Source organism: Ictidomys tridecemlineatus, chromosome 7 (assembly GCF_052094955.1).
Source record: "Ictidomys tridecemlineatus isolate mIctTri1 chromosome 7, mIctTri1.hap1, whole genome shotgun sequence".
Taxonomy (NCBI): domain Eukaryota; kingdom Metazoa; phylum Chordata; class Mammalia; order Rodentia; family Sciuridae; genus Ictidomys; species Ictidomys tridecemlineatus.
The window spans coordinates 28,008,585-28,024,659 of NC_135483.1; the positions used below are offsets into that span (position 1 = coordinate 28,008,585).

Genomic DNA, 16,075 nt, shown 5'->3' on the forward strand with positions numbered 1-16,075 from the left:
ATTTTCCTCAAAATGTCACATGCTTGCCATTAAATTTAGGAATGTGTGGAGTTTTTATGTAATATCTTACTTGCTCATGGGGATATTATAATACGGAAAAATTGTTTTGTTCCAGTATTATCTAAAGATTAGTCTTGACTGTTGTGTAGGCTTTTGCTTCTATTTGACAGTTTGGTATTTCTTCAGATGCTTTGTGTCCATTCATGAGGGCAATGGTTTCATTTGAAATGCTGCAGTCACCAGGGAGAAGGCCCTGTGCTGTTCCCTGATAGGTCTGCTCTCCCTCTGCCTCCTGTTGCTATGGTGCCCAGCAGAGTAACTTCCTTGCCCTGCACATGCAGGAGGCTCGGTCTCCATGGATACCCCACTCTGAGACTGTACTCTACGGAGAGATGAGCTGCACACACTGTATTTCTGCAAAAGACATACCCCAGCCTGTGGTGGGAGGCTGTTTGCAGAGGCAGTGTTTGCCATGAAAGTCTACGGAGCTTACCTTCTAAGTAAGTAGTATTAGTCACAGTAAGTAAATAATTACATTGGATCACTGAGGATATGCTCTATGTGCGTGTGTGTGTGTGTGTGTGTGTGTGTGAGAAGTTAGTTATAGTAGGCTAAAAATGTATACTAAAAACAAAATTTCAGCTCCATCTTTTAGATATTCTGTATGCAGTGCCAATAACTAACTAAACTTTTCAACATGCATACATGTATTGTTTTAGATATTTCTGGTAGTTTGTGAGTCTGTATATGTCATTTCTCTCTCTCTCTCTCTCTCTCTCTCTCTCTCTCTCTCTCTCTCTCTCTCACACACACACACACACACACATACACACACACACACACACACACACACACCCCATGTAGACGGTTATAATTTAGAATGCACTTCTCACCCTGGAGCATTGCATGTTGCATTTGTAAATATCAAGCATGGCCTTCCCAGTTGTGTGTTCGGGGAAAAGATGAGCACAGCTATAATTAATGCTAATTGGCACTGCACACAGTTTGCAGTGGGCCTCTGTGTAGGCTGGGACGTGATGTATTTATTATCAAGAGAGGACCTGCTCATGTGATTACAAAAAGAAATGCCATGTCCGCTGGTTCACCCTGAAAATTATTCAGAGCACATCTCTCTGACCCGTTTTAATTTACTTTACTCACATGGCCTCCAGTAGAAATTTTGAAACTCTTCATGCCCATGGAATTGGGATGTGGAAGATTTTTATTTGTATTAACTCAATTGCTTTAACACTTCCACTTTCCTGTACATTCCAAGAGCATAAGGATTGGGTTCCAAATGTTATAAAACACATGTGTCACCTTAAAGGACTTTTCATCTGCTGGGCAAATGATTAATGCCTGTGGTGTTAGAATTAATTAGTAGAAACACAAGAAAGACTCTGTATATGATAACTTCAACTCTAGTTCAATAACCTTCAAATTGTATAAAATTAAGATTTTTTTTACACTGTCCACAGGAGATAACCAGCATCTAGCCACCTCCAAACAAAACTTAAAACATGGACTATCTAGATAGGTATAAGAGATTCACTTTTAATCATATAAAACAGTGAGCACAAAACATTATGTTAGATTATAAATTTCCTCTCTTTTCTATGCTCATGTCCATCCAAGCAAAGGAGAAACCGTTCAATGTCATCTTTTCCAACAGTTAGTCATGGCTCGGTTTTCATTGCTCCAAATGATGGAAAGGTACCACCCTTTGAAAATGTGACTGTACCAATGATGACTTTGTTCCTGATTTTGTCCACAGGGGCCAAACTTTAGGTCATTGCTTTAGTATTTTATAAATATAAGATTCATCATTGGTGGAGTGTAATGAACAAACACGGATACATGATCGGTTTCTCTAGAGATCATGGTTTTGAAGACCTGGAAACAATGTTCATGACATTTCCCCCAAAGTTTTCATCTCATTCATAGTCTAAGGCCCTATATTTCTTTCTCAAAGTTTCTGTTGAATCTTCTTGTTCCTCATGTCTCTGAAAACCTGGATAGTTGGGATTTTTATTCTACCTCAAAATGTCTTTCTCTCCTCTCTAAAATTGTTCCCTCATCTGTATAGTGCAGATAAAAATAGTACCTATTAGATAAGACTGCTTTGAAAAATTCAATGACATAATCCATGGCACATGATATACATTTTAGCTGATACTGTATTATGATTACCTTAAGCATAAATGATGATGATGGTCATCATTTTTACAATGCACAGATGTCAGTGGAGGTTTTAGTTAATAGCTTGAACAGTTAAATTGATTTTTTTCCAGCCTATTAAATTTTATATTAAATAAATTACTAAGAACCTACATATACTTGGCATTTTTAATGGAATTATGGGATTCAAAATGCATGAGAATAAAGTAAAATACTCAGTATTATTTTTTTCTCTTTTTCAAATGTGCAGCTTTGTTTTGCTAAATGACTGTGTGCGTGTGTGTGTGTGTGTGTGTGTGTGTATGTAATAAAATGTTCGTCAATTACTTTTGTTGTCACTAACAATGGATGTGGAGGATACCACAGTAGATCTGTGGGATAAAAGAAGCTAGGCCATCGAATAATGCTAGTTACTATTTATAGAATTGGAAATGTAACAATTAAAATCTGGGTTCAAATTTTTAAGCTCACTTCCTTTTCAGAAAGGATTTCTGTTCAGAGTGCAGTCCATGATGTATTTTTTTAAAAGGTTAATTTCATTGAGAGAAGGTTTGGGGAATGATGGGAGAGGAAGAGATGGGAAATGATTGATTAATCTGTTTAAAAATAGGCCCCATGCTGAGATTTTTTCCTTTTGCACTAATCCTGTGTGACATCCGAGCCAAAAAATATAAAGACCAATGACACATGTGCAGAGCCTGCTGGTACTGATTTTACAGTGCATGAAGAGTTGACCTAGATTACATTTTGCAGCTTTATTTTTATTTTAATGTCATTTTCATATCCCACTTCATTATGGCACATTCTCTTCTTTCCATCTGTTTTCCCTGGAAAGAACATGGCATGGACAAGAAGGATGATACCAACTCACTTGAATGGGAAAGGCAGGGAGTTTGGGGGGGGGTGTACATTTTTAGGATGTGGTTTTAAATGAAGCCTCTAGAGGTTGGGAACTTGGAATCAGTGACAGTCCACACATGCTGAATGTATTTTATTGAGAATAATTTCATATGCAGTATCACTTAGATGATCTAGTTAGAATAAGCCTTTCTTCCTAATGTTTCAAGGCAAAATAAATCCTTACTGGCATCTCCACTAACGTGGTGATCTTATATTTATATTCTCCTGGCCTGTGATCAGAATAATGCCCTACTTTCCTTTCCATTGTTATTGGTCATGCATCTGCATGCTGCAATCGTGCACAGTTTGTTAAGTGTTTGTTAGGTACTGGGCGCTGCTGTCATGAATTTTGGGTCATATCTTTTTGCTGACCTCCAGGGAGCTTTGTTAAGTGTCTACTTACAATTCTATTTTCTGAGTCCTTTTTTTTCATCAGGGGGACTTTGGATGCTCCCTTGTCTTTTGCAGCAGTAACATTGTTCAGGAAAACTGGATCTTCCTGTCTTTGAGCTCCTTGGGGTCACCTCTGAGGCTGGGATAGGGGGGCTCTGCAAGCCTCTGCCAGGAAGATCTGATTTCTGCTGAGGTTCTTGAGAGAGGGAGGCTATGCCTACACCTGTTACTAGGCTACTACCTGACCGGCATTGCTTCTCTCCTCTTCATTAGTGGAGGAAGTGAGGGATCCCAGCCACAAGCTTAGCAGCACTCATTCACACATGATAGTCTAGAATCTACAGATAGTGCCATCATCTGGTGCTGTTAAGCCCAGAGAAGAGGGATGGTAAAGGGCTTTGCCTACCCAAAGCTGGGTCATTCTTAAGGTTTGCCTGGGATTCTCCAGTTCAGCATCTCCACCCTTCCTTTTCTCATCAGTCTCAGCCACCATTCAACAGAACTGAACCCAGTAATGCTACTCATTTGTATTTTTCCACAAGTATTTATTGATGAGCTGGGCCTTGGGATACAAGAGTAAATAGGGATCCTTGTATATGTGTGATGTGTTTCTGAGGGAGGTACAGGGTCCCATAAGAGTATAGAGGGAGACCATATAACCAGACAGGAGGTGGATGGGGTCTGTGAAGGCTCCAGGGAGCATAATATAATATTGACACAAAGAGTAAAACCACATCTTTAAGTGCAGAGACACTTGGGGATTGACCTTGACATACTATTGTTGTTAATAAAAATACTATGTAGGCCCTAAGAGGGTTTTGTTTTTTCTTTTTACTTCAATTGTGGTCTCTGTTACATTTATAATTAGTGTTTAGATGGCTCTCTACCAGGATGTGAACTTTTCTAGGACAAGAAGTATGCTTTTCTTTCTCTTTCTTTTCTTTTTCTCTTTATTACCTTTTGCTTTCAGTTCACTTTCTTGGCTTCCATTTTTTGGTAAAAATATATTACATATAATGTGATGCATAAAGGGAGTGCATGTGACACCTGCGTAGGCCAGACTCATGAAGCAGGTACTTGTGAGCCAGCCTTGCACATTCAGTGTTGCCACCACCAAAGCTGCCCGTGTGCTCACATCCCATTCTGTGCCTCCCCCAAGAGAAAAAAAAAAAAAAAACACTATATGGAAATGTTGTTTTATCATTTCCTTTAAGAATAATTTTCTTCTTATGTGCCCCTAAAAATATGGTGGAACACAAGAGTAACATTTTAAAGCCCAGAGTCATGTTTTCTTTAGCACTGTGCCCCTCACTTAGTAGGTCCTCAAGAGATGTTTGTAAGTGAGTAGAAAATACCTGTATGCCAAGGTGGAATTGAAATCCAACTCTAGAGGACTTGTTACTTTTGAGCCTAGCTGATTTTATCACATCAAGTGTTTATAAATCTATACAGAAATTGGTCACATATTTATTTACCTGTTTAGGGATATTTTCATACCAACATTTCCAAAGCCTACTTATCTCCTTTTTACTGCCGTGCAAACACTCTCCAGTCATCCTAATGAGAGTGGCCTTAATTAGCTTGCAAGACTCTGCTTTGCTTTGCTATTTCATTTTGGTTTTTCATAGGACATTGTGGGGTGGGGAGAGAAGGAGAAAATAGAGAACATTGAGTACACTTGAATTTAAAAGTTAACTTGCACGGGGGTGGGGCCAAGTGGCTGAGCAAGCAAAGGGTTGGCCTGGGAACGTGTGTACAGTGCCAAACTTCACTGGGAGTTGAGATTATGGGGAAGGTTCCATTAAACGGGCCCATAGAAATGAAGAGCCCAGGCTGTGTGCAGAGAACAGTGGAATTGTGAGTACACTCCATTCTTTTTAAGTGCTGTCCACCGCATTAGGACAAATAGAGAGCTTTGGGGAGGGGACTGGGTAGAAAGGAACGTTCAAAACATTTTGTTCAGAGACTTGAGAGTTGGAATAATTTTCAGTTGACAGACAATGGTGTGATGTGAAATTCTGGTGCTCATTATTGAAGGTGAAACACCCCATCTCTCCTTGGCCATCTCCCCAGCTCCAGAAAGGGGGCTGAAGTGGGAGCACAGCATACCAGGTACAGGTCCCCTCCAGGGAAGGTGCTGGGTTTGCTGGACCTTGAACAGGACTTCAGGCAAGAGTGCAGGAGCTGCCCCACCTGCCTTGCACCTGCTTTCCTGAGCCTGTGCCCTGCCCAGAAACCTTCCTTTTGTGTGGCCAGGCCTTTCGCTGGAAACATTTCCCTGTGATTTCATTTATCCCATCCCATTCCCATTTTAGTTCTTTGAACACATGTCAGAATTAAAATAAAACACACTAGGCCTTCCATTTCTCCATTTGCTTTTATTCTCACAATCTGAACAGATGTCAGAAATTGCCAGAATTTACCCAGCTCTTATTTGTCTTACTTTATTGACATTTGTGCTTGCAAAAAAGTCATATTAAAGATTACACAGGGCTAAAGACAATATCCATTGTGGCGGATCATATTATTTATTTTTTTTTTAAGAAATTCTTCAGGTCACATGAAGAAGAGTTTTTTCCCCCTATTTGATTGAGATAATTCCTTTTTTCTTGCTCTTTGTTGTGTGGAAAACATACATTTTTCCACATACATTTGATTGTTCTTTTATGTGGGTAGCACTGCACCCAAGTGTATAGCCCAAGATAAAGGCATTTTTAATGTTTAACTTGCTTTACACATTTCCTGTTTTAAACTCTTTTGTCTGTCTGGAGTTCTACAAGATTTTGAACCTATACAGTAAATTTTGGGAACGTACAAGCTATGTGGAAATGGACTCCCTGTCAGGTCTCTTTCCCACTTGCCATGTGACATGTCTGCTAACTCTGACCGTCACCAGAATTGCTGTCCAGCCAGCCTTCATCCTCTCCTCCAGATGTTGCTGTCACAATTTCTTCGAAAAGCACCACTTGGTTCACCCCATTTGAAACTCATCCTGGCCCCCTCTGGCCTTCACAATGGCGTGCTCCCCACCTACCATGGCCATTGCGTAGGTTTCACATTTTTCAACTTTCTCACTCTTTGGGCTCCATGCTCTCATCTGATTCCAGAACTCCATCCAGACACAGGAGTGACTCTGCTCCGTGCCTCCCTTCCTCCGTGTTTTGGTTTATGCCATCCCTTTCACCTGAGGTCAGCTCCCTTCCACACCCCAACACTTGGTACTTCCTGCCTGATACCCCAGGCCTATCTTAAGCGGCTCTGTCTCATGATAACGTCCCTTTGCCCTCTTCCTGTCACGTGAGCCAAGAGTAATTCTTCCTCCTGCGTGTTCCAGGTGATCCCTGCATTGTACTCTTCATATTCTTGTAGCCTGGTTGTTGGTGTAGCTCAGCTCCTCCTGCAGGATCCTGAGCACTGGAACTGTGTTTCTCCCTGTCCCTCCCCTAGGCAGAGCCTTAGTGCCTGGAAGGCTCAGCGCCCACAGGCAGTGGTCCAACTCGAATGTTACCATCTTCATTTCCAGTTCTTAGATCTTTGTGGTGTTTGATCACAAAGTACCAAGCAGAGAGGGCAAAGAAGAAACTAGGCTTTGCAGTCAGTTGTGTCAACTCTGCTGTTGACTAGCTCTGTGGCTTGGGACGAGTCTCATCGCCCCCTCAGAAACTCAGCTTCCTCATCTTTAACCTGTGTGTCTTTGGGAGGAAGAATGAAAGGAAATAGCAGGTGAAGCATTCTGGACATAGGCAGCTCTGAGTGCACAGTGGCTAGTGGCATTGTTATCTGACTCTGTCATCCGTCGTATTCATTATCCCTTCAAGGTTTGAGTAATCTGTAGTCTGCTGTCAGCACCATGCCTTCCGTGTTTTCTTTCACGTCATTAATTAAGCATGTCAAATGGGATAAGGGCAGGGACAGAGCTGGGCGACACATTACTAGCGATTTCCCTCGAGGTTGACAGGCAGTCCATTAGTCAGCATCCTTTGGGTACTGAACTGTGCTATCACCCAGTGCACACATGTCAGCTTTGTTTGTAAGAGTATCCTAAATGTTTGTATTAAATGTCTACTGAATTCCAGATATGAGAGTTACATGGCAATCATAACTCTGTCAGAAAAGGATGTGAGAATTGTTTTTTTGTATATGACGCTCAGTGAACACCTGCTGGCTCCTTCTTGCCTTACTATAGGACTTTTTCTACACTTCACTGGTGATCAGCATCACACATAGCAATTGTGGTTTTCGGAATTTATTTTTCTCTGTAGTACCCTGCATATTTTTTTTGGTTCCACTTCCAACCTACTACCTCTTTCTTTGTGATTTCTTAAAAGTTGTTTATGCTGTTTCCACAATCATATCTGCAGGTCCTTTCAGAACTTTTCTTCTCTCACTCATTAAGCAATTCTTCTGAGTCCACAGCACTCTCCTTGGCTCATGGGTGCAGTGACACACAGAGGTCTTCCCAGTCCACTTGTTTGTTATATGATAATATCCTGGGCTGAAACCTTGAATTTTAAGAGATTTGAGCATATGCGGTGAAGGTAGGAATGGAGGAATATTTTGATCCCAATTTGTTGTAAATAACATTAGTTTGTTGGCTCCCCTAAAGGGGGAGTAGGAGAAGGAGGAAGGTAACTTGGTCAAGGCCCCTTCCAGGAGACATCACTGATTGCCAACGGTGAAACTCTAAGGCCATGAAATCTTTGAAGGCAACAGCACCTACTTTGTGCTAAATCCTGCATTAGTCACTGGGGTAGTTGTTGAACATGTGTTAAAGCAAATAGGCAATTTACAATCCAATGTGAGAAACTCTTGTTAAATTCTGGGTAAGGCGAGTGCATAAAGGAGGGGAATCTAATCCATTGCTGAGGGAAATGAAGGTTAAGGCTGAACTGAATGGTGATGAGAAGATTAGTATAGTTAGCCAGGTCCAGAGAAAAAGAAAATAATATTGTTGGAAGGGTATGTGTTAAACTGGGCAGCTAGAGACTGGTGCTACCCTTAGCTTTGCTGGCCACAGGTGTCACAGGAGCCGAAAAGCTTGTAAAGGTCCTGTGGATCATGCTAAGAAGTTTGGACTTTGTCTTAAGGACACACAAGCCCATTGAATTGTTTTAACAAGGGAATCATCTAATGAGATTTATGCTCTGGAGCTGTATAGAAGACAAAGTGCTCAGAGCCACCCAGCAGCTGGGCACAGTGTGAACTGTTTCAGTAACTGTGGATGAGAAGTGATGAGGGTTGTGGACAAGAGACAGGGTGCAAGAGCTGACCACAATTTGTAGTGACATATTGAAAACATAGACTCCTTTACTGGATTGATTCTCCCAACTTTCCTATCCATGAAGATCACCTGGGCCGTTTGTAACAGTGAGGATGATGGCACTGCCTTTGAAGAAATTTTCAGTTATCAGATCTGGAGTATGAGTCAGGAATCTGTATTTTTAACAAACAGTCCAGGTGAAACTGATGCAGGTGGTTCTTAGACCACACCACTACAAACCCCTATTTGATATTATAATATGGAAAAGTTTCTTATAAATATAGTCATGCTGTGTTAACTTTTTGCTTGAGAATGAAGATTCAGACCCAATGTCTTTGATGAAAGCCCTGAGGGTTTCTGTGCTGAGAAAGAGCTAGCTCCTTCCTGGTGTGGTCTTTGTTCACTAATTGTTTGCTCCATAGTTGGTGATGCAGAGCAGAGTGTGGATAATCTTGTTGAGATACTTGTTGCAGATTGATTGTAAATGCACTTTCTCTTTCTTTCTTTTTTTTTTCTTTCTTTCTTTTTTTTTTTTTTTTTTGGTACTGGGATTGAACCCAGGAATTCTTAGCCACTGAGCCACATCTCCAGTCCTTTTTTTAATTTTTTTTTTTTTTGGTACCAGTGTTGACCTCAGAGACACTCTACTACTGAGCAATATCCCAGCCCTAATTTGTGTTTTATTTAGAGACAGGGTCTCACTGAGTTGCTTAGCGCCTTGCTTTTGCTGAGGCTGTATTTGAACCTGTGATCCTCCTGCCTCAGCCTCCCAAGCTGCTGATATTATAGGCATGTGCCACTGTGCCCGGCCCTTTTTTTAATTTTTTATTTTGCTATGAGATAGGGTCTCACTAAGTTACCTAGGACCTCACTAAATTGTTGAGGCTGGCTTTGAACTTGTGATCCTCCTTTCTCAGACTCCTGAATCGCTGGGATTACAGGAGATGCAGCACCGTGGCCAGCTGTAAATGTTTTTTCCAAAGTTTCAACTCTTTGCAGAATCAAGCTAGCGAACACAGGGGAACAAAATTTCCTAATCTCTTGAAGTCCCACACAGGCATATTTTGAAAAACTCACACAGGTGTCATTTTGAAGCATTCATCATTGTGGCATTTCCCTTCCCAGCTTTACCATTTATGAGCTGTGTGACTCTGAGCAAGTTATGTGTGCTCTCCTTCCCTTGTCTGTAAAATGGGAAAACTGCTGTATCTATTTCATAGACTGGATGTGAAGATGAAATGAGCATGTGTGTAAAGCACTTTGCATAGTGTATACACACAGTAAGCCATTCCTAGCCATTATTGAGAGAAGCCAGGTGACCATTACTAAACTTTTCACTTGTTTTAGTTTGGTTATTTAATAAACACTTGCCCTTAAGACTTGCTTTAAAAAAAAAAAAAAGTCCATAATGTCCACATGCAAGAATCCTTAGAGAAACTCTTCAGCAGCGTACTTCCAAAGCACACAGATAAATAGGCTAATGATAATGATGGACACTTACTGTGCACTTGTAGTGAAACATTATGACAATTCTTACAACTGACCCATGCACTAGGTAGTCTTTTCTTCCCCCTTTTTAGAGTGAGACACTGAAGCATAGTGAGTTTAAACAACTGCCTGAGGTCACTCTGTCATGAAAAACAGATATTTGAACTCTGGACCTGCTGCTAGAACTTGCTCTTAACCACTGCTGTGATATATATAATTCTGTGAAGCATAGTTAGTACCACCTAGTAGTATGCCAAGTAAATTAAGCAGTTGGATCATTTTCATTGTGAAATGTTCAAAAGTGATTCCCAAAGTGTATACTACAGTATGTAACTATATTTAAATAACTATCAAACCTTCTGCTCATGCTTTCTCAGGCAGCCTATGAGAAAGCCGCTGTACAAGGGACCTCTGGTATGGGTGATTCTAGTAGTGGTCTTAAAGTTTGGTTTCCATATAACTGGAGAATGTATTTAAATGGGCTCTGCTTCTGCCTGTAAGTTCATAAGGACTATTTCTCCGTGAGTTGGAAACACGTTCCCAGGAGATGCTGATGCTACTGGTTTGGGACCATACTTGTGAGAATCTCTTAGAGGGATAAGAGGATGATTGGTGAACTTAAGAGCAGAAAATGGTTTAAAATCTATCCCATAATTGCCTTGTCTGCTCCACAAATCAAGTTATTTAATTTCACAGACATTTTGAAGAGACATCTGTCAGCTTTAGTGTGTAGATGCTTAGATTACAATCCAGATGCTTAGATTACAATCAAAAGACAGAAATCTTTAACATTTCTGAAATAGGGCAATTGCTTTCTAATATAGACTTTTCATGGTGGCTTCTCCATCTTCAAAACAATGAGCCCTGGTTTGCAACTCCAATGTTTCCTTCACTTGCAACTCGTTCCTAATGTTTGACCTTGGAACTAGGAACAAGTTCTGGGCTACATTCAACATCACATGTATTCACAAGGAAGTCTCCTATCACCTTCCTGGAGCAAGAATTGTCTCCTTCAGTGAGGTTGGATGAATAATCTAGTAACTGAATTATCTTCTCACATCCGTGGGCTTGTCTCCTTGTCAAGGTAAGGGGCAGTGTGGTGGAGTGACCTAGCCAAGCCTGACAGGTTACCAGCTAATTTTCCTTTTAGGCCTGAAAAGTCACCAAGGCATGTTGGATTCTAAAACTGGGATAGTGTAAAGCAAATATTATAGTTTTAATTTTTAGTTCTCTATAAAAACAGGGAAAGGCGAAAGGGATGTAAGGGCAAATGTGCAAGGATAGATAATCCACAGAGCATTTCTTTTTGTCTGTGGAATACTCTATTTTGCCTCTGTAAATGCAAAAAAAAAAATGTAAGAATGGAAAATTTAGCTAATTGAGTAAATGCAATAAATCCAACTCATTCTCGTATCATCAGAAGAATGAAGAAATAAAATTGAGGTATAAATCATACACTGGAATATTATACAGTAGTCAAATGAATGCACTACAACTATATGTAAAATTTTAGCAATATAATATTGAGTGAAAATTGTCTCCAAAGCTTATATACATCATGATAGCCTGTTCATTAAAAAGTTAAAAACAAAATAAGAAAACAGTCTACTTTTTAGGAATACCAATAGATGTGATAATTCTTTGTAAATGAAAATGGTGAACAAGAGATAGGATGGGGATGGATCATATAAGTAGCTGTAAGTTCATCTCAGTAATTTTTGTGACTGGTGTTGATTTCATTATTTATTATAATTTTCAACATAAATACATAACCAAAACAAATATTCAGTAAATAAATATGGTCTTGTATGGGCCAATGATGAATGTATATCAAAAAATCAAGGATTACAATTAATCCATTTCTGTGCAGCTGAAATTCATACCAAAAAAGAAAAAAAAAATAAGTAAACAGCTTTCTGGGTTGCAGAGAAAATAATGAAATGTCACTCTTCTGTAGAAAAATGGCATGCTTGGTTTCCACACAGCACTCTATGACCTGAGCCTTTTGACTCTTTCTCCCATCCCTCATGTCACTTGTTCCCATTATAAATGGAGACCATTAGAGGCTGTCAGTAGAACTACTTCAGACAGGACTGTGGCAGTAGTATCCCTGGGGTAGGAAAACCCCATGTCTCCTTTTCTTGGATCCATCTTTCTGAGAAAGGTAATGTGTTTGCAAGTTGTCTCAAAGAAGTGAAGACAGAAATTTTGGAGAATGGAAAAAGACGAATGACTCTTAATTTCATCAGTCACAAACACTGGGGCATAGGTCTTAGGAGGCTTTTAACTAGTCTGCCTACAAGATCCTTTTGTGACCTCATTCCCTGGGGTGATTACCTCTCCCTTTTCCAGTATTACTCCCTCCATATACTACGGTTCCCTTTGTCCTGTGACCATCTCCTGTTCTGCGTGTCATAGTCTTGAATAGTTGTGAATGGTTTGAAAATGTAGGTAGATCTGTGTGTCTTCTGCATCAAGTCTAGTCCTACTAGTTGGAAACAGTGTTTGCCTTTTTCACTTTTTTGAGAAATTTATGTCCCTCCTAAGATATTTGCCTCTTTCTGAAGCCAGGATTAGGGTTTCAACTTGCTAGATATGCAAAGAGCTGTAGGACATACAAATATGAATTAATGAAATCTCACTGTTGTTAAGATGTTGGCTCCTACAGTGTATAATTTGTGATCCTCAGACCCTACCAAAAGGGTTTGATAATTAGCTACCCCTTATAGTTTAGTGTGCCACAGGTCTTCCTGCGAAGTTAGAGAATTAGGTCAACACAGCCAACATCTGAGAATTAATTCATGGATTTATAAAGGGAGAGGGAAAAATCCTTGTGATCCATCTTCCCCACATGACAGCATCCCCTCATCAAGAGACCCTGCTCCAAATCTTATCTTCCTGATTTTTGCCTCAAAAGTATTGGGACTCAGATGTGGAATATTAGTTGGCTTTTCATCACCATGACTGAAATGCCCAATAAGAACAACTTAAAGGAGGAAGGGTTTATTCCGGCCCAAGGTTTTAAAGGTGTAAGTCCATGATAACCAGCTTCATTGCTTTGGGCCTGAGGTAAGGCAGAACATCTTGGTGGAAGGGTGAGGCAGAGGGAAGCTGCTTAGCTCATGCATGCAGCCAGGAAGTAGACAGACAGAGATACAGATAAAGAGAGAGAGAGAGAGAGAGAGAGAGAGAGAGAGAGAGAGAGAGAAAGGATCCTGGGACAAGACATGGTCCCCATGGGCAAAACTCCAAGGACCCACTGCCTTCTGCTAGGTCCTACCTCATACACTTTCCACTATCTCCCAAGAGTCCACTCAAATTATGAATCCCTTACAGAATTAATCCCTCATGAGGGCAACACCCTTAATGATCTAGTCACTTCTCCAAATCCCTGTCTCTGAACATCACTGCATTGGGGACCAAGCCCTCCAACAAATGAGTCTTTGGAGGACATTTTATATCCAAGCCATAATGTGGTTCAGAGAGGAAATTGTAAGAAAAATTAAGATAGTGGCAATATTGTGCTTATGGATTGCCAGGCACTTTTTTTAAAAAACAGGTTTTATATGAATTAATTTACATGATTCTTACAACAACTCTATGAGATATAGATATATTATTATATTATTATCCTTTCAGAGATGAAAATGAGGCATAGAGAGATTAAGTTTCTTTCCCATGGTCACATAGATAGTAAATGTGGCTGTTCATAAAAAGCAAAGAGCAACAACTTCATGGAGATTAAAAATTCAAGCAAGTAAGAGAGAAGAAATATTCATGAATCGGGTTGAAAGGATATCAAGATGTTGCCTCAGCATCCTGAGGCAACAGTGGATTTTCAGCAATTGTCTGCTTCTGTTCTAGAGTTTGCTTTTTATGCAGGTAGTTAAATTATAATTCATGGGTTTTTTGTATCTTCTAAGGAATGAAAACTGGGTGTTTCTGTGTAATAATTTCACATTAGGAAATAAAATAACTTAAACCTGGTGACTGCAACCACAGTTTAAACCACATTTAATTTTTGAAAATTACCAACCTTTATCATTTAATAACCATCTTGATAATTTGCTAGCAGACAAAACTATTAGTATCCAACCAAGTTCAGCATTGTGATTCTGTTGCGTTTAAATGGCATAATGGCCGAGGTCAGTGCTGCCGAGAAGGTCAAGGGAATGAGCCAATCTGCAGTCAAGTTCTGAGAGGATTGTGAAATAGGAAGCTCCCAGTGCTGCTGCCATGGGTGGCTGGGAACCTGTGAGTCCAGAGTGGATTGTGGCATATCATGAGGTGGCTGACCCGTGGGGACAAACAGGAGGGGAGGCAGTCTAGGCTATTAGTCTTAGAGGCAATTTTAAAAAGTACCTAAATGCACAAGTGAGGGGAAAGCATGTGATTTCAGAGTCCCATTGGATGCCTTGGCAATGAGTTTTAAATTATGTCTTCTCTTTCCCAGCAAGTGGGAGTTTTTCTGTCGTTCAGATCTAGAAATGCAAGACAGCACCTTCTTACTGAGAAGAGTGACGAAGGAAAGGGCTCCAAAAGCATTCCAGTCTTTCCTTCCCCCTTATGATCTGGACTTGAAGTCACAGCTCTGCTCTGACTTATTACCATTGATAGTGTCTCAGTCTCCATTTTTCTTTCCCATGCTTCACTATCCAACCTCACCTTAACTTTTCCACATAGCACCTTGCTCCACACCTGCCCACTACCACCTTTCTGTCCTGCTTTTCTCTGATTTAGATTTTGCAGCCAGACATAGAGGACAGGCATCTCATTTTGGTAAACACTGGATAAACACTTTTCCTTAAATAGAAGCAGTAGCCTTTCCCTCTAGCTTTGTTGAAGGAGCAGAAACCTCTGTTTGATTCAGCAACTTTGACAAGATTTCAAAGACAACTACCACGTTAGAGTCTGGAAAATACCTCAGGGAGGATGTGACCTGTTATTACTAGGTCCCCAAGATAATCAGTTAGGATGAAGTTCATGGCCACTGTGGATGCCACCCTTTCCAATCTATTCAGTGAAAGGCAGTAGTGGAGAAGGCTGTCCCTGGAGCCCACCCACCAAAGGACTTGTTGCTGATTCTATGATGAAAGATGCTTGGTTCCTTTGGTGCTGTCTGTCATGGACATGTGGACCACACTGAAGACAGCAGGTTAGGGTTAAAGGAGTAACCCAGCAGCGGTGTGTAGTGGGCTCTGAGATGGTGTTCTCTGCTGAATGTTGTTTGACATCCCCAAGTGCACACTGGTTGGTTCTTCATTTAAAAGAGGATTATGAAAACCTCAAACCATGGATCAGTTGCTAGCATCCTACTATCTTTGCAAACAAAACTTTGTTACATGAGTTTGGCTGGAAATGGCCCAGTTTTGAACAACCCATGCCTTGTGTATGTCCCCACGTTCCCTTCCAGGTCTTTGAAAATGGATTTGCCCTGGGAAAGTGTTCCTGGAGACCTAAAAGAGTAGAGGTCACTTCACAGGTTAAATTCTTTTCTCCTGGGTACTTTGCCCTCAGTTTTAGCTTTTGCTCATTCACCTCTCACTTCATACAAGTAACCGAACTTGAAAAGGAAATCCAGTGTTCCTTCTCTTTGGAGCGCTCTTCTTCACAGCATGTTTCGGGACCACCCATTGCACAGTAATCTACAGCAGTTATTAAAAATGCAGATTTCTGAGTCCTCATCCTCTTAGATTTTCTGAACTGAAATTCAGTATTGCCCAGAGTCAGTGTCATTAAACTCCCCAGATGATTCTCAGGCATGGTAAGGCATGAGAATTATTATTTGTTGCAGTACTAGGGATTAAACCCAGGAGTCCTCTACCCCTGAGCCACATCCCCAGCCTTTTTAAGTTT

General features: G+C 40.6%; 1 protein-coding gene across 10 annotated transcripts in view; it reads left to right on the forward strand.

Annotated features, from left to right (window-relative positions):
• Positions 1-16,075, forward strand: part of Sybu (syntabulin) — a 106,684-nt gene that overhangs the window by 69,032 nt on the left and 21,577 nt on the right. The window contains exon 1 of one of the 10 annotated variants that reach the window (XM_021724563.3): positions 363-500. The exons of the other annotated variants lie outside the window; for them this stretch is intronic. Coding sequence (XP_021580238.1) covers positions 473-500 — 28 coding nt within the window. The 5' untranslated portion in view covers positions 363-472. Of the gene's footprint in view, positions 1-362; positions 501-16,075 lie in introns of those variants that run through there. 10 annotated transcript variants of the gene reach the window in all.